The sequence below is a fragment of the Falco punctatus genome (genome assembly GCF_963210335.1).
Source record: "Falco punctatus genome assembly, chromosome: 1".
Taxonomy (NCBI): Eukaryota; Metazoa; Chordata; class Aves; order Falconiformes; family Falconidae; genus Falco; species Falco punctatus.
In genome coordinates, this window is record NC_137580.1 from 44,966,906 (window position 1) to 44,985,893 (window position 18,988).

The 18,988-nt window shown below is 41.6% G+C and overlaps 1 protein-coding gene across 7 annotated transcripts in view; it reads right to left on the reverse strand.

Moving 5' to 3' along the window:
• Positions 1–1,126: 1,126 nt before the first annotated feature.
• Positions 1,127–18,988, reverse strand: part of LOC308054344 (uncharacterized protein) — a 62,450-nt gene continuing 44,588 nt past the window's right edge. Inside the window, exons 1-4 of one of the 7 annotated variants that reach the window (XR_013924078.1) lie at positions 15,755–16,573; positions 6,555–6,610; positions 4,363–4,883; positions 1,127–3,851 (exon numbers count right to left, since the gene is read on the reverse strand). Coding sequence is in view for 1 of the 7 variants with exons in the window: in XM_080366975.1 (XP_080223101.1) it covers positions 3,849–3,851; positions 4,363–4,590; positions 6,555–6,610 (287 nt within the window). In the remaining 6 variants the exon portion in view is untranslated. Of the gene's footprint in view, positions 3,852–4,362; positions 6,611–15,754; positions 16,574–18,988 lie in introns of those variants that run through there. The other 6 variants (XR_013924075.1, XR_013924076.1, XR_013924077.1 and 3 more) reach the window with 6 other exon arrangements.

Sequence of the window (18,988 nt, forward strand, 5' to 3'; positions counted from 1 at the left end):
TACTTAACAACTAAAATACAGCAGTTCATGTATGACTGGGCAATGTACAGATACTGGTTTAGAGCATCATTATGGATCTGGTAAATAGGTTTAGACCAGGGATATGAAAACAAACTCTGTAATCTTCTGTAGCAGTATTTAAAGGGCTTATGATTGGCAGCATAACAGATTGTATTGACCAAAAGAGCCGTGGACATCTGGCTTTCTAGACCTACAGATGAAAAAGCATATGTTATAAAAAAATATAGTGTGGGAGGGGAAAAAATAGTTGTAGGCTGAATACATAAGCAAGGGTCAAAGCTAACAGAAATCCAATCCTGACACCAATATTGCTCCAACAACGGGTGAATCATGTTGGGCAATGCAGAAATATTGACTTGATGACCATCAAATAGTTGAGTGGACAGCTGAGTATCTCTGCAAAGCTCAGGGATCTCTCTGCTTCACCTTCCCTGATGATGAGAAGAATAATTTACATTGCATTACAAATGCCTACAGTTTACCAGAAGTGTCTTGTGTTCGTACCTTCAGATGTTTCACCAAGCTTCAACTGTGTAACTTAAAAAGTGTAACTGTTTAAAATCAAATTAGGGCCTATTACAGTTTTCAACATCAGTCCCGGTTTTTCCATGCTTACAGTTCTGGAAACAACACATCCATTCAAAATCATTGCAAGTGAGTTATGAAAAGACTGAACCGTTCACTCCTAATTTACTGTTCGATGTCCTTTTTTTCAAATGTTAATGTCAAAGTTGAGGTCATAAGCTTACCATCATTTGTTTGTGCTGTTCCCTGTTGCAGCTCACAAAAAGGCATATGATTTTTATAGCCCCATCTTACAGTGTGGGCTATTAAAACAGCAACATTTCTATTGGTTTAGGGAAAAAAGAAATTATTTCTAAATGTAAAATAGGAAATAGAGATGTTGCTTTACATAACACCAAGTGCTACACAGTGGCATACCTTTCATTTTTGTCAGTGGTCAATGAAAAAGAACATATATTAAAAATTATATATGTAAATTGTGCTCAAGAAATGAGGGATAGAGATTAGAGAACTTTACTCTTCTTGAAGTCAGTATAATACAGTTCAGAGACTAAATAAACAAAAATCACACCAATTTGGCTGGAATTTTGAAAGGTGCTAACTCAGCATACTGCTGCAAGTTTCTGCTGAATTGAGCAGTTTTTATTCTTTGAAACAAACATCTGTGATTCAGTGTGATAGATTTTAATATAGTTAGACAATACAACAAGATGTGTTTTAGAGGAAAACATCAGTATAAATGAATGGTTCTTGCAAGCTCCATAATACCCACTTCTAAATTATGTTGAATAATAGATTTCCCTCCAGATTACTCCTATCAGCTAAGAATAATCTTTTGTGTTACTAACTGAAGTCAACAGAACAGATAAAAGGGCCTTTTCCCCAAAAACATGATATCAACCATTTTAAACTGGAATCTTTACATAGTATACTAAATTACAGCATTTGTGTATGTCAATGGTTTAAGGTGACTTAATGCAGTGAATTAAAAGATGCCAAGGCACAATACGTAGTACAGCCAAGCACACTACAAATCACAGAATCATTCACTTCTATTGTTTGTTTTCATGGTCTCACTAGGTGAAGTTACTCAAAGCCATTCTAAAAAAGGGCAAGGTGTGTGGGGGGGTGAGAAGTAAATTCATTCTGAGACTAGGAATAGGATGTTATTCCCCAACAATTAGCAAATAGGACCCCCAAGCCAGAGCCAGCTTCAGTCTGTCTTAGGCTTTTAAGATTTTCCTAGTCAATTTAATCCCAGCCTCAGCTAGGTGTGGCCTTTAACAATTCTAGCCCCAGGTTTCATAAAGAATATTATGCAATACAGGCCTCAAATGAGACAATTGCTTTGATTTCAAGGGGCACAGTCTTTAAGCAGACCATAAAGTCATTGCTCCTTACAATCCCAGATCTAGCATCCTCAAGAAAGCCTGAAAGTTCTCTAGATACTTGTAAAAGTCCATTGCATAACATTTTATTTCATGTTCAGTAATCATTTCATCACTGGGTTCGGATGATAAAGTGGATACAAATGTTCATTAGCAACAAAAACACTCACAAACAAGGAAGCATTCCAAGAAGCTGCTAGCAACTCAGAAGTCCAAGGCTGACCATAACATGTTGCAGTGTCACAAACATCTATCTTTAGACTAAAAAGGACATCTGTTCCCTCCACCATCTATTGGGAGTCCCAAGCAGATTTTCTCTTCCTACCCATACTTCAAGGGTAAGGCTATTTTATACAGGTTATATTTAAGCCTCGGTTCCCTGAGCATGCACAAGAGTTCGCAACTCTCCAGACAGCCGGGATTTGCTCCTACAAATCTTGCCATACCAACAGTCTTCCCTACCACACCTTTTCCCAAAAATCTCTACTGGCTGAGAGGCAGAGACTCACAGCCTGGCTTCGCTGATTTTATTTCTGGCAGTAACAATAGGTAGCAAGAAAGATTCCTCCAGGGGTCTTTTCCAGAGGTATTTTCTCTCCCAGATTCCCCATGGAGGAGGAAAACACAAAGAAGATCATCTGCAGGGAGCGACAGCTTCTGTTTGTCATGTCAAAAATCCCAGACTCTATCCCTGTCCTCTGGAGGGAATCATTCACACAGAGAAGATTAGCCAAAAGGATTAGCATGCAGCCGGATTATCCACACACATGGCTCAGTCAACTAATAAACCGGCACCTTGATGCGTTTTCTGCCTTTAACCTCTCAGTTACCAGACTTGTGGTACTTTAAGCATCGCCATATTTTAGGAGATGTTGAATAAACGATTGATGAAGAGACATTTGTGGCTCATCTGGCATGTCTGAGTCATTTCTCATCAGCCACAAGATGTCAGTGTTGCTGAATGTTATTATTCTTACCTGCACAGAAGCATCTACAGATGTTGCTGAGGGTGGCTGTCCACACTGGGCTTTATTCAGTAAGCTTAGCAAAAAACCCAAGAAATAACACACGATCGAGGGCAATAAAAGTCTGCATGGCGACACACACTTTGGTGTTAACCATAATAAGTAAAATTTAAACTGCACGGTTATCGCTGTCACCTTTTCCTAACATGCAAGTCCTTGTGTCTTTTCACAAGTCCCAGCTCATGCAACACTTGAGCTTGGTAGATGGTTCCTGCACAGCGACATGACTCGGAAAGGGGCAACCAGAGCTGTTTCATCACGAAGAAGTTAGTGCATCCCACCAGGAATGAGGCTGTCCAGGAGCTCCGACTCCACCAACTCTCACTAAATACGCTATCTGAAATCAAAGGGCATGCTAATAGCTATCTCCCCATTTTACTCCCGATATGTACTTCCGCACCCTTCTGGCTTCAGCAGCAAACTCTGCCCACATGGCTCCATCACAGAGATCTTTCTGTGCCCAGGCTCGTTTCCTCTCTGTACGAGCACGTGCTTTTGGAAGGCCAAACTACAAATCAGTTTAGTGGGCTATCTGGTTTTTAAAACACCATTTCCTCTTCCCAAGCCTTCCCAAAAGGCCAAGGTCAGGCAGAAAGGGAACTTTTGAACCTATATTGTTGTGGACTTAATGTATTGTGAAACTGCACCTCGGATTTCCTCTGCAGACTGACCAGCCCCTAAGTTGATTATTTTTCTGCTTCCTTCTTGGTTGCAGGAGATATGCTTCACCAAACACTGACTTGACTTCCACTTCTAAGTATAGCAGAGCATGGGTACAATTAGCATGAGAATTCCTGTTTACATTATTTGCTGCCATTCATGTCGTCTGTACTTGTTTACTTTTGAAATCGCAGGAAGCGTGACTTGGTGGGAGTAGAGACAGGACTGTTCACTGTGGAAAAAAAATAAGATTAATAGAGATAGATGAATTTAAACACCCTTGCAGTCATAAAAATACACAATGGAAACATGGTTATTTGAGTTGGGAACTTAAGTAGATGGTTTAATACATTTTATCCATCTATACATTCTTTTCAAAAATATGAATGTATCTCCCAATAGTAAATCCAGATATTTCGATTGTGGGGGACATATTTTAGGGGGTAAAGAAGATTTTACCTAATTCTTATGACTTTTCCCCAGCTGCCTCCCCTGCCCCTCTTTCTCTCCCCAAAACACAAGCCATTCTTTGAAAAATACTGCCATAGGCAAAGCAACAAAAATAAACCTTGGAGAAAGTCTTTCCTGTTTCCAAATCTTCCCTCCACATGTGCTAAGCACCTCAACTAGGAAAATCCATTCCTAGTTTAATAAAAACCATTCTTCATAAAGACAACTTCTGACAGCTCCTCCCTGTTCCATTGAACAGTCTGGTTGTAAGGAACATAAATCCCTGTATTTACCTCCGTCCCATTTCTGCATTGTGTCGGAGGTACCGTCTTCTCTGACGGAGTCAGATTCTGTTTGCTTGACATGTTTCTGCCTCCCCTGTTAGTGACAGCCGGCATAAACGTGCCAGTATTCACAGGTCTGAGGCCGCTGGCGTGCCCGACCGTTGTGCAGAGGCGCGGGCTGGCTCCTTGCTCTGTGCACAGTGACCATTTGTCTGCACTTCTCAGCTGCCTGGAAATCTGGTAGATGAATGCCCAAAGTGGTAGAGTTGGCAGGAACACAGTGGAGAGATTCTCAGAAAAGTCTGATGGTTTCTGCTGAACTAGCTTGCCTCATTTAAAAGTTGCATTTGCAACAAAGTCATCTCAGGATGAGGATGGGGATTTGTCTTTTTTTTCCTGGGGTCCCACTCAGTTAAGGATGTTTTCATGTGAATTCTAAAATTTCCAAGCTATTTACCAAAATGACGTAGGCTTGCTGAGACTCTGCATTAAGCCCTCGGGGAGATGGATGTTAGTTTTTAATATAATTCCTGGAAAAGTTAAAGAGGTGACTGAAGCAGAGTTATTTGATCCAGCTCACACGTACATAGCAGGCTAGCTTAGCTAAACAAGGTATTGTGCTTCAAATAACTAGAGCAGTCTGAGAGGTAAAGGTTGGGACAGGACAGCATGGGAAAGGATTTCATCAGCCCAAAATTAATAAAGACAGGGATGGAAATACAAGACTTAGAAACTAGAGAGTGGAGGAGTATCTTATTTCAGGCACCCTAGTGTAAAGGTGAAACAGCCTCATTAATGTGCACTCTGGCATAAGCCAGTTCTGGCACCAGAGCTCTGCGTTAAGGGTATGCCTTTTTCACCTGCTTTTGTTTTTCCTCCCCCCCCTAACAAACTTGGGGTTTTGCTGGTAGGAGGCAGAGCAAGGCATAATTCTAGGGCACATATTCTTATTTTTGGCTTTTTTGAGTCAGGACTTACAGAAAGAAAACTACAGCTTTGATTTTCAATTATAAAGGGGGAAACTTCAGCTGTATTGTTTAATTCAGTTTCACATGCAATAACCTTTCAAATGGTGCTTGAAAGTCAAGTCAAATTTCAATATAAATGATATCGTCGGGTTAACATTAATGTATGAGACACTGCCCTTTATGTTTCGCTATCATCCCTTTGAATGTGTTGAACAGTAATTTTATTAGAATCATAAAAATCTTCAATTTCCTCTCTAGATTTAACCAGTGCCAAGAGCAGTAAGAGTTATGCTTCTGTCTCATTTGTAAGGTTTGCGATTATTTTAACATCTCAGTTTTTGCAGGTCTTGTGTACTTAGATCCCAGGCTTGTTACTTCTTTGCTTAGAAATACCTTCCCAGAAAGAATTGCTCAAACTATTTAGTCCTTACTTGCTTCTTCTAACAAGGACGTTAGAAGTGGAAGGATAAAAAAAAAAAAAAAAAAAAAAAAGTATGGAAATATCCTGACACCAATGTGTTTCATGATTTGACTTCAGTGAGCATTCAGTGCTGTGAATTAAACAAGGGCACTGGAAAGTTATTTAAATATGTATCAGATGCTGATAAATAGTCGGGTTTTAACGTGAGAAATTTAAGCCCACAAAGTAATTTCTTGAGAAATATTCAGATGACAGAAAACAGTAGGGAGAGAAAAGATGCAATCTCAGCTTAAATTACAGCCTTTCAACACACGGCTCTGCTGCTGCAAGAAAGAAAACATGTGACCACAAGAACCACGGGGGCAAAGAGGGTGCAGGAAGGCTGCAGGAGAAGTGTCACCCTGCACCCATGGAGACCAACCTTGGTGGTCCCAGCACCCCATCACCAATGCAGCCACCTCCCTCTGGTACAGACCACTGTGCAAAGGGATGGAAAATCAATCCCTGCCAGCTGGGAGCTGAGGATGCATCCATTTCTGTACTGGATGAACCAGCAGTGGTGGATCAGGTGTGAAGAGCCTGACTCATCCTTTCCCGCAATGCAGCAAACCTGGCCATGAGCAAGCTCTTTGTCTCCCCAGCCAAACACAACCCTTGCCCGGCACAGATGGGTGTCCAGGGGCTGTCATACACACACACACACACACACCCCTTCCTATGCCCAGAGCTTCCCAGCCTCCCCACCCCATGAATAATCCTGTCCAGAGGTCACTGTAGGTTTTGAGCAGCCACCTCATTCATGCTTTCCTCACCTGATTTGAAAGAGGAATCACTTGTACCGGCTGAGTGCCTTTAGAAATGATAAATGCTGCACAAAGGAAAATAGATTTCCATTTTTTAATTATTCCACATTCAGACTGTGTACAAGACATGACTGCTTGGACAGAGGTAGCTTGTTTAACACTTCAAAATTCACAAATGGGTGGATTCACTTAAAAAATCTTGGTGGGTTTTTTGTCTTTTTTTTTTTTTTTGCCTTGACATCTCTTGGAAAAAGTTTTCATCAAAAGCTACTCTGCTGTTTCTTAAATAAAAATAGTGTTCTGGCCTTGTGAAAAGGCAAAATGAAATATTCCAGCCCACCTCAATGCTTCTGGGGCTCGGAATATGACAGGAGCATCATTTCAGGGATAGGAGAGGCATTTTGCTGCTGTTATGAATACTTCCCCAAACCTGGCCAAAACAACAGTTTCATCTTATGCAGTTTCAGTCAACTCATTAAGGTTTAAAAATGTGACTTCTAAAAACCTGCAAAGTGTAACTTCAGTCCCAGCATGCAGGCGCAGAACTGGTGTTCCTCGGGCTTCTTCTGCCAGGCTTGTGAGCTGCCCTCACAAAATGGGTTTATTAGGCATTAAGCCATAGATTTCACAAGTGTTACAGGGCAAGACTTTCATGGATGACCACTGGCAGGTCATCTTACTTTTTCAGACACCTTACTACAGACACCAGTTGTATGATGTCCACATATCTTTGCTGTGAACACATAAAGCACTATAAAACACTAAAGGCTCTGAAATAGACTATCATAATGATCTTATCTTGGTGCCTTTTTGACACAGAGGTGTCTGGCTCCATTCAGTATCTGTATGATAGTGTCTAACAATGGCTTTTTACAACACCACTGTGAGCAGAAACATAGTAGTTGGTGGAATTGTTGAGCTCCTGTAACAATGAAAAGGACAGAAGGAAGCCTAGGATGAAACTAATAATCCCGTATTAGTCACTAAACAAAGCCAGAGGCCATACTTAATAACGGGACTAAAACACCTGTGATCACATCATCTGAGCGTTCAGCATGATGTGAAAGAATCAGGGTAAAGCTGGTATTTCAAAAAATCTTAATTATGCTATTTTTTAACCTTAAGCATTTGATTTACCCTTTAACATTCACAGAATGTAGGATTTTTTACTCATGCATTAGCTATGCAATGCACCCTCTCTAAATTCACAGCATTTTGATCTAAAACAGCCCAAATATTTGGAAATTATTTATTGTGTGCCCAAGGATTGACTTCTAATTATGGACTAATATTTTAATTTCTTCAGAATTTTCTTTAATGTTTTGCAAGGTAAGCAATGATTTTGTAGAACTGCATACCCTTATATTAGCTTTAGCTACATCCAGCCTTGCCCTGGGTTTATTTTTAGTGGAAAATATCCTGACACTTTACACTTTAAGCATCAGTCACGCCATGAAACTAACCTACAAGAACAATCTGGATCACCCTTTTTCTGAAGGTCACACATATAATGTCAGTAGGACATAACACTTTGCGTCCAGAAAATGCTTAAGTGTGTTTCTGAATTAAGGCCTCTATAGCACATCAGTTGTGGTTATTTGCAAGTTACATTTCAATATCCAGCTTTTCAGGCTCTGTGTTTGTGTAGTTGCAACTTTCCACCTCCCCCGCACTGATTTAAGTGATGTTATTCTTGGCTAATAGTAATTGTGAGAAAATTGAATTCCATCTGTTTTCACCAAAAGCAGAAAATAGAATGTGAGAATCAATAGAAGACTGCACTTGTTATACACATTTGTCACAATCAGTGACTTTGCTAAGGAAACATGTCCGCAGGTATGATTTGCAAAATAAATAGCAAGTCACAGCATCTGATCACCAGCTGGTTTATTTAAAAGCCAGAGCCCCTTCGACAGCTACGGATCATGAACTTTCAGACATTGCACGGCCCCTCCAGACTCGCTCAAGGGGAAAGACATCTTTCACCATACAAATGGATGGATGAGAATTTTAATACCAGTATAGAACTGGTTGTGCATTCATCATCAAAGTTTTGGTTTTACAACTGGTAGTTTCTCCATCTTAGATGATCACATTCATGCTGATTAGTCCATATCCCTTTTAATTTCAAACTTAGTTACTGTGCATCACCAGAGATTTCTATATGACTAATACCAGCATCATTTCAGGTTTTATCCCTAGTTAATGTTGTCAGAATTGAAATCCCTGTGGCTCCCCTCGGCTGAGCTGTCTCAGTCATGGTCATGACTAAACCACATAGAGGCAAATTCACAGCATGCTATTAAGCCCTAGCAAGCCTGTGCTTCACCTACAGGCACACCACTCATTCTTCGAATCTATATTCTAGCCACCTCGTAGGGACATAGCAGTGTCTTATCTGCCTGTTTTTATCACAACCATAAGCTGTGTGGACCATTTTGGGGCTCCTTGAGCAAGAACTGCTAGATCCGTTCCCAGAGCACTGTGTGTTTAATGTGTGCTTTATCACAGTTTGCAACACCGTTGCCTAATTCTGCTACAGTCTCTGCGCAATACAGCATACTTTTGCAGATGGTGCTGTGACACAGTCAATGCCACCTCATGGTTTCCTGCTGCGTTAACAAAATCCGGTTTGGTAGTGGTAGCAAAACATCTCCTCCAGGCACCATCTCCCTTCCCAAGTGGGCAGCACACCTGCGCAGCCTGGCCCATCCCCAGTTAAAGCACAGCTCCTGGGGTGCAGCAAAGCAGGACCCGTCCATCCACCAGACTGGTGGCTTTGTAGCTTGGAATCTCCTCTGCACCATGCAAACCTCACCTTCAGGTTGGTGGCACAAGATGAATCTGGGCTCACCTGCACCTGCTGCCACCAGAAGGAGGACCAAGGCCACCCCAGCCGTGTTAGCCAGGAGGTCTTCCCAGGAATAACAGGGCCGGGGCAGCGCCCATCCCCCTGCCCTGGGAACCGGTGGGGCCGCCCCGCGGGGCCTGGGCTCAGCGTTGGGCCCCTCACGGCCAGACAGACACTGAGGGGCTGCAGCGTGTCCAGAGCCGGGCAGGGGCTGGGGCAGGGGCTGGGGCACCAGCCTGGGGGGGCGGGGGGGTCAGCCTGGAGAGAAGGGGGCTGGGGGGGACCTTATTGCTCTCTACAGCTGCCTGAAAGGAGGTTGTAGGCAGGTGGGGTCTGTCTCTTCTCCCAGATAACAAGCAATAGCACAAGAGGAAATGGCCTCAAGTTGCACCAGGGGAGGGTTAGATTGGATATTGGGAAACATTTCTTCACTGCAAGGGTGGTCAAGCATTGAACAGGCTGCCCAGGGAAGTAGTAGAGTTACCATCCCTGGAGACATTGAAAAGCCATGTAGGTGTGGTTCTTAGTGACATGGTTTAGTGATGGACCTGGCAGTGCTGCATTAACAGTTGGACTCAATGATCTTAAAGGTCTTTTCCAGTCTAAACGACTCTGTGATTCTATGAATTTAAAAGGTCATTTGGGGGTTCTTCAGTCCTTATGAGACTTACAATCAGGTAACTAAAACAGTTTTCATGAAATGTGGACGCTCAACCTTAAAAGCTCAAGTGCCTTGAGCTTCAAAGTTAATGCCTGTTGTTTGCCAAAATGCACAGGAAAAAAAGGTGTGTTTGACTGCTGCACAGCAACAGTAAAAAGAAAAGTCATTAAAAAGGAGCATTGTTGGATGAATAATGCCATTATGTTAGTTAGCAATACGCCTTCATCTGGAACTCTGTTTGCCATACACGGGCTTGAATTTTAGTAGAGCGTACACGCAGTAAAACCTGGAAAGTCCAAAGTGGTTAATTACAATGTTCAGCAGCCTAAAAAGACTCCCATAGGTAGAAAGATTTAAGGCAGTATAACAGCCTTCAATTTAGAGGGAAGCAAGTAAAAGGTGACAGAAGAGAGGTGTGTAACAGAAAAAACAACTTGGGAAAAATAGGGTAAATTGGGTGTTTAGTTTTTCCTAGAGGCTTCCTTATAGGTCAATGCAGTTATAACATAAAAATTCTTAAATGAGTCACAGAAATACTTTCTACAGTGCCTAACTGCTATGAAAATGTTGGAGGAAACAAGGAGTCAACAGCTTTAAAAGAGGGCAGATACTTAAATTTATATCTGCAATTATCCTAACTGAAATAAAACATATGGAGATCGATCTGTAGCAGGGTACAGAACAAAAGCCAGTCTGCTGAACTCCAAGCTCCGTATGATACAGTTTTATCGTATCAGCTGACAGTAAAGTGAAGCTCTTATGCCATAATAATAAGCCATAGTTCCATGGTACAGTGAGTGCCATATGCAAACACGTTTTCCCAAATCTTACTTTTGAAAATTCTGAGGGTTTACGAATGTCAGCAACACACACAGCAGTGTAATATTCACAGAAGTTGCAGAGACAACTGCAGGTATTATTTCTCTCCCAGCCAATGCAGAATCTCTCCCTGCCTTTTCCAGCAGGAAATGGCCAGCTTAGGAATGGGGACAGCATGTGGCTCCAGTCAAACTGAACGTAATGGGAAATGGAAAACACTGAATGGGGCAAAAGTTCATGAGTTTGGTGCCAGTAATTGGATACCTCTAAGCTTGTTTGGGTTCTGCTGGTGATTTTGTTTTTTGGTGGTGTTTTGGTTTTTTTTTTTTTAAGAAAAAAAAACAAAACCACCCAGTGAAATAAATCTTATCTGGGAGGAAAATTAAGCTCTCTGAGGGTGAAAGCAAGAGTCAACTGAAGAGCGAAGATCTGAAGGTAAAAGCTGTGGCAGACCCATATCCTTCATTAATCAAGCAGATACAGAGAGATGTACTGTACTGACCAGCTGGTTATCTGCTTCCTGACTACAGAGGCAAGATGTTCTGACCACATGTGCCCTAGCACAGGCTGAACTCTAAACCAAACCCCACAAAAATTATAGCCAACATCTGTCTTCAGAACAACTCAACCCAGGACTTCTCAAGCTGAATGTGTGAGCCTCTACCCCCAGACGGAAAGGTAAATGTCACAGCAGGGCTGAAACAAAGCCACATCCTCTGTGTATTAGGCACAGAAGAAAGGAAACTTAATAGATACATATATATAGCTATATGCATGTACATAGATGCTGAGCAGTGAATAGTGCCCACAACATCATGAGCCCAAGAATAGTAAAGTTTGAAAGGGTCATCATCTTCTCAGATGAGATTTCATTGCCTGCCAGTTACCTGTATGTAAATATTCTTCCTTTAAACAACTACCATAGATTCATATTAATGCAGGGGGGTTTAATACTATAAAAGATAGAACATTTCCACCCTTTGTTTAAAAGGTGGTGTGAGGGGTTTTTTGAAACATTCTGATTTAAAAGATTTGGTGTCTGTTCTTCCTACTTGACTTTCTGAGTTTGGAATCTTGTAGGTGTACCCAGCTCTGATTTCCAGGTCACTTCTCGTGACTGGAAGGAGAAGAAGCCAACCTAATTTTTGGAAACTAATGTTTTCATTAAATGAGCTGCTCACAGGACCTGAAGTTTCAAGAATGGTCATTAAATAATGCAGGATTCATAACTAGAATAATTTCTTAACAGTACTTCATCAAGGTTATTTTAATCACCTCCATACTGTCAAACACAGCTTTCAGTGCAGCTTGCTGTAGATCCAGTCTGTGCATACAACCCCATCACCCTACCTGTTAGACTTGCTGTTATTTCCCCAAAACCACAAACAATTTCACTCACTAAAGGTCTAACAAGGCTGTGTCTTCCTTTTAATTTCTATGCTAGCCCAAAAGAAGACAATCAAAGGAAAGAAATTCATCCGTTCATCATCCCTGTCTTTCACATGTATCTTTCCATCCAGAAGAAAAAAACATCACACATGCATCTTTCCATTCAGAAGAAAAAACAGGTTCCCCTTCTCTGTGCAGCTAAAGCTTGATTCCTTTTTTAAGTCTAGTTTGTAGAGATATTTCTGACTGCAGGCAGGTAAGTCCCCAACATCTGCTGCAGCAAAGCTCTGATGGTCTAACTGTGAATTGAGGGGGACTGTGTCATTAGGATACTGCTGGGACTGCCCCGCCAGTGAAAAAAAAAAAAAGACTTATATTGACTCAAGAAACATCCTGAGGAGCCACCATATAAATGGATGGATGGATAGATGGATGGATGGACAGATAAGTAATGAGAGACTAAAGTATACATATATAACTAAATGATGTATATATATTGATATTAAAAACACCTTGAAAAGGAAGTGTTCACAAGGTACTCTGAAACAGTTTTATTCTGGCCCAGTAAAGATGAATACTGACTTGGCACCCATGACTGCCACGTTCCAGTCTCTCAATCTGAATACATTAAAAAGCCACACTCTAGAAATTTTAAAGGTAAAAATATTATCACCACCAAACCAGAGCAGTGGGATGGTTGATAGACCACACCACTACATTAAACAGGATCAATAAAGAAAAGTGATCCAAGAGGCTGGATACTCTTAACTATTACGGACAGGCTGTGGCATAGATAGGTGAGGGTTTGGCACTTGGCATCTTTCAAAAGCTTCATGCAACTGTAAACTGTTGTCAGTGGTGCTGCCCACCATGCCACAAGCTGAGCAGACTTTGTGTGATGTGAATCTCCTTGCACAAGAAGCCCTGCTTGCTCTGGGAAATCACCTCTCAAGAGGCACTCTGCTCCTTCTCTCTTCTTCAGCAAATATAACAGAAACAATTCACAAAGCTAACACCAATACTAAATTTCAGATGTACATAAACAAGATATCAATAATGTTTAGCACATCTCTGAAAGTTCATGCTGCAATGTGTGGGCAAGTGTCCTGAGCAAAGCAGCTCTATCTTTGAGTAATTTGTGAAGAACAAAGCTGGTTCCAGCTCATTCTTGCAAGAGCATCTCAGCGCACAGCTTAGCCACAAAACAACATTTCCTGTACTGTGCTATTTATCAACCAAGCAATCTGCAGAAATCCCTGAATTTCAAGGGAAAAATGGGGCAGATTGTTTCTTAAATGCAAGTCACTAGAAGTGGTAAATTACTTTTTTTTTTTACTACCTCTCCCTGATACATGCAGCTGAACACACAAATCACTGAGTTCACTGGAAGTCTGGAAAACCTCACAGTTCCGGAGTTAATCATTAATATTGTGGGGTTACAAGGAGGTATTTTTAAGATTGCCACAGCATGTGGGAAATTCCCATGTGCATTCCCTGCAGGTTTTCAAGAAATAGCCTTTTCTGTTTGGCTCAGATGCTTTTGTAATTGTTTACATAAATTGAATATGAAGTATCAAGGTCAGAAATTTTCCAGAAAGCCAAGGAAAACAATTTACCATTCTGTTGTATAAGAAAACACCAGAACAATCCCAGCATTAGCCAACTTCCTTTTCTTTCTCTTCCTTTATGTGGTATTAAACTATATGGCAGAAAACACTGAAACTCTGCTTACTTAAAAGTGTGAAATCTGTTGGATGCAGAAATCCCAAAGTGAGAGAGGCAGCAACAAGTTTAACCTCACACACTCAGAGCAAGGCTATTTCTCTTCATTTTATTTCCCAGATACCCAGCACAAGCTGCAGTATCAGCTCAGTCCCCTGCAAAAGCTCTAGAAACCTACATATTTATGTTTATGCAATTATAATTGCTTATGTTTGAACGGATCCCTATCTCCCAGTTAACACTGTCAGCAGAGAGGATAGCCAACAACCCTTTCCCCCCCCCCTCAAATTAATTCAATTCCTACCAAATCAAACGATTATCTGCTGACATTTTTTTCCAAAAATCACTTCACTTAGATGGTGATGTTTGGAGTCCCTAACCCAAAGGGATTTGGAGGCTTTTTTGACAGCCACGTAACTGTAAAAGTCATCTAGTCCTTCATCTGCTTTGGGAAGACAAAGCTTTTTCCATCCTAAACTTACTCAACTGGGACAGAAGCCTACTATAAGACACCCTGGCCATGACCCCTAGTGGGTGTTTTGCCACCGCCAAAGGAGGTTTCAGGATCAAAGTAGCATAATACAAGCCAAAAATGCCTGTGTTTCTTCCAGGAGGAGAGGATCCTCTTGACCAGCCCCTATAATACATACAACGTTAATTTTTTAGGGTTGTTTAGCTGAAGTTTGCATCATGGCTGGCTCTCCTGACCTACTCTCACGCTCAGAGACTGACATGGAGAGTCACTTCTATAGATGTATTGCTTGAGAAGTTGCAGGGGACAGACAGTTAGAGGCTAACACAGATCAGTAAAAAGTATTTCTAAGAATTAGACATCTTTGAGAATGGTGCCACTATGTGTTTTTACCATCTTCCTTTCATGTCCTCTTCCCATTTAAAATGTAGGTCTCCTTAGGGTACCGGAGATCAGCTAAGATGTTGAGGCTCCTCTAGTCTGTACTGCCTACTCAAACACCATATCGGGTCCAGGACTGGGCACGTACCAAAGACTGCTTTAACAAAGGCTCCTGAAAACCCTTGCTGTGATGAGCAAAGCACCCCTTGCAAAACAATTATCAGGAAGAGAAACTGCAGCCACTGAAATGTAGGTTTGGGCCAATGTTTTCAGAAAGGGCATAGATCATTTAGTTCGAGTCCAGAAGAAAACAACATAAATGAGAGAAGGTTTAAACCCAATGCATTATGAGGAAACATTAAAAGCATAGGATTAATTTAATTTAGAAAGAAGAACACTAAGAAGAATCATAGCAGTATCCAAACAGATGGACTTGTAGCTGTAGAAGAAGGGAAGTGACCATCCCCTGTGCTCCCTGGCAGCCTGGCAAAAGGCAAAAGGTATCACACTGGCCTCGAGAGGGACAAGAGGCAACAGTATGACGCTGACCTCGAGAGGGACGTGAGCAAGGCAGTAGGAAAGATGTTTCTAATGTTAAGCAGCAATAAGCCCTGAAAGAATTTCCTAGGGAGGTTGCAGGATCTCTGTCACTGGAGGTTTTTGAAAACATGTGAGGCAAACATATGCCAGGAGTAGTTAGTGTGAAGCCAATCCCACCTGGCTGGGGAGATGGACTGGGTGACCTCCCGAGAGCTCTCCCAGCCCTATTTTCAATTATTCTGTTCTTCCTCTCTTAAGGTGTGCGGAGTGGTGTGCAATTGCTTGTCACAACACATTTATAAAAAGCAATTGTCTTACAAAATTCCAATAGGATACCTTGAGACAGCACATTAGAAGAAAACACTGAAACTTACCTCATTGCTTTACACAACTGCCTTGATACAACCAGTCTCCATCGTCCAGTCCTGTTTTTCTTCTGGCTGTCACAAGTTGGCTCCAAGATTTTTAAAAGCACATTCAGAAACTCCGGTAAAAAGTAAGCCTCTGTCTCAATGAATAGTTAAAAAAAAAAAAAAAAAAAAAAAAGCAACCAACCCTCCAGATGTATTTAGAAACAGAAAACATGGGTAACTAATGCTGTAATTGATGGTAAGATATTAAGAAGGAAAGGCACACAGACTGAGGTATATCTTCCAGCCATGTACTGCACTCTAAGATAAGCAAGTATACAAATGAATTCAGCAATTTGGTTTTTATGTGCCAAAACATTGGAAAGAATATGAGTATACTGCTCATACATACTCCCCTTCCAGCACTGTCAATAATTCAGGTCCAAAAATACTGAAGTATTTAAGTTTTTAACTTGATTCCATTGGGAACCAGGTAGCCCAGCATCACTGCAGAGCCAAGCCATGATTTATACATCAAGTTAAATGTTAGCCTCAAGAGCCTTCCCAGGGTTGGCTGGCCATGGCAGGGCACACCTAAGTACTCCAAGTGTTGTTTACCCACAGTTGTGATCATAAATGTTTTCTGAGCGTGCTTTACCTAAGAATAAACAAACCCACCTCATAGCTCAATATTTCATGCAGGCCTGGAGCACTTGGTAAAAGGTCAGAAAACCACAACAAAAACATTTCAGAATGTTTTTCATTACTTCCTCCCACCTAAAAATGTTCCCCTGTTTTTGAGGCTGTGATCTTTTCAGAAACTTGCACAGACTAAAATCTTTTATTTTTTTTAACTACCACCTCCCTCCTTTTTCAAGAATTCAGCTGGCAATTCAAACAGTTTATTTTTGAGTTAATAAGTTATTGTACAACGTCTACTAAAAACATCTGAGACAACCATGCTGTTGTTTAGGCTGACTGTCTGAATTATGTCCCTTTTCCTTTCATTTTTTACGGGTTTTGCTGCTTCAAAACTCCATTCAGATTTCTTGCCATTGTTTGAACACGTGTTGTGTCCTGCAGACACTGCTCTCATTTACAGGCTTTGGAAGATCAAAGAATGGTTTCTAGCCTTTGACGCTCACCATTTTAAAATCTACCTTCCAAATTACTGGAAGAGTTTTTTTCAGCATCCTGCATTGCTATGCTACCTTTATAAGCTTCACTCCCTAACACACACGAGCCCCATACCTACCTTAATCTCACCAGAGGTTAAATGCAGTTGATGAAATATGATGCCCATCCCTCTGCTCTGATGCAGAAACCATCCTCCTGGAGCCCTGCAGTGCAAAGACAGCTGGGGAAAAGTAGAGTTTCTCCAGACTGTAGCACACAACATTCTCCAGCACCATCTCTATATGCCATGGTGCCTCCATAACCTCTTCATCCAGTAGAAAACTTTGAATGGTGCCACAGAGGTTTCTGAAGGAGACCTTTTTCATTTCAGGGAAATGGAGCCAAAAAGGTGAAAACATAGAAAACATAGTTCATCACACTGATTGCCCGCTCAGTGCCAACTCCAAGTAGAAGTCTCTTGTGAAGCGTGGTCTCAGATGTCCTACATGATAACTGATCTTATGGTGTACTTTTTTACCTTGGTGGAACTCATCAGGGTGGGACTCTCTGTTAGGCTGAGTGGCTCATGTTTAGCCATCCACAGGTGTAATGTAGCCTGGGAAGCCATGTGTGTTTCTGCTGGTTTAAGTGGACTGCTATTTAAACTTTTTATTATTAATCACGATATCAGAATAACATTGGGAATATTTTAAACTAATGAAAGGATATGTTCTAATCATAACTCATTAACTCTAGAGTGAAAAGTGCTACTATCCAATAATCCTAATTACCAGTAATAACTTCTTTCTCCTTGGAACACAGAATTTCAATTCACTGCAAATTCAAAGCAATTTAACAATAAGACTGACAGTGGGAACAAGAGAAAAGCCACATCTATTTAGACAACATAAAGCAGCGCTTGCTTTACAACAGTGTTTTGTGACTGACTGAACAACTGGGAAAACTCGGCAGGGCTGCTTTTTGAAGGAAAAGACAGATATATGTAAATTCATTTGGGCATGACAAGCCCGTAGTGAACACAACAGCAACACAATTATCTGCCTTCAAAAGGCAATATGGAAGGCAAATTTCTTTATTTGTGGGATGCCATTAAAAAGAAATAAACAAAGTGAAAAAGGCACATGGGCTGCAGCATTACCCCACCATGAAACTTCACTTCTAGAGAGACCTTCTGCAAGGGCAGGAGGCCCCCAGGCTCTGCTACAGAGGACACAGGCCCATGCTGCCGGGAAAAGCTCTTCTGCAGAATAATTAGACAACAAAACCAACTGTGAAAAGCTTTGGGAGTCTGAGTCCCCTGTCCTCATCCTTCACAGTAAATAAAGGGTAAGTGATTGCCTTCGTATGAAAACAACCTTCCCCTCCACGTTGCAAATGCACGTTTACCATTGCAAAGGGAATTACTGAAACCTCCAGATTCGCACAGATCTCATGGCACAGCGCTGTGGCAAGGCAAGCCTGGAGGATTACGGGAGTAATTACTCTCCACAGTAGTTTCTCTTTGTGTTGCTTTGCTCTAAGGATGCTGTACAGATTGCTCTCTTCTCAGTTGCCAGAGCAAATTACCTCCCGCAGCCTGTGAGCCATCTCCTCAGATGGTTTTGGGATACCCTGGAACAAAGCGACTCAAGGCTGAGGTCTGCTAGGAACCTGGAGACGTGCGACGAGGGGTGTGTGCAAGGCTTGACATGCATATCACAGAACAAATGCCCAAGAGTTTTCTGTATTCACAAACAGAACAGCCATAATAATAATAACATTAAAAAAAAAGTGAAGAAATGCTTTACAGCTGCTTCTCAATCACAGTGAGAGGTAAGGGCTCTTTGTATCCCTGCTGTTACATCAAGGTTCCCCACTTTTCCTTGCTCTCACTTTAATGCTGCACTCCACCCACCTCCCCATCTTGCTTCGACCCAAGGAGGACCAGCTCATGTTTCCTCCGAGACCACAAATATGATATTAAGCACAGCAAGCAGACTCACAGACCATTATAGAACCAGATTTTGCAATCCTTTTTGCTTCACTTCCTCCCTTGAAATTAAAGCCTCATGTGTCAGTGTCACACCACTGCAGCCAGAAGCCCTCGCTCTCCAGCCCAGTTTCCTCCACTCCGAGCCGACA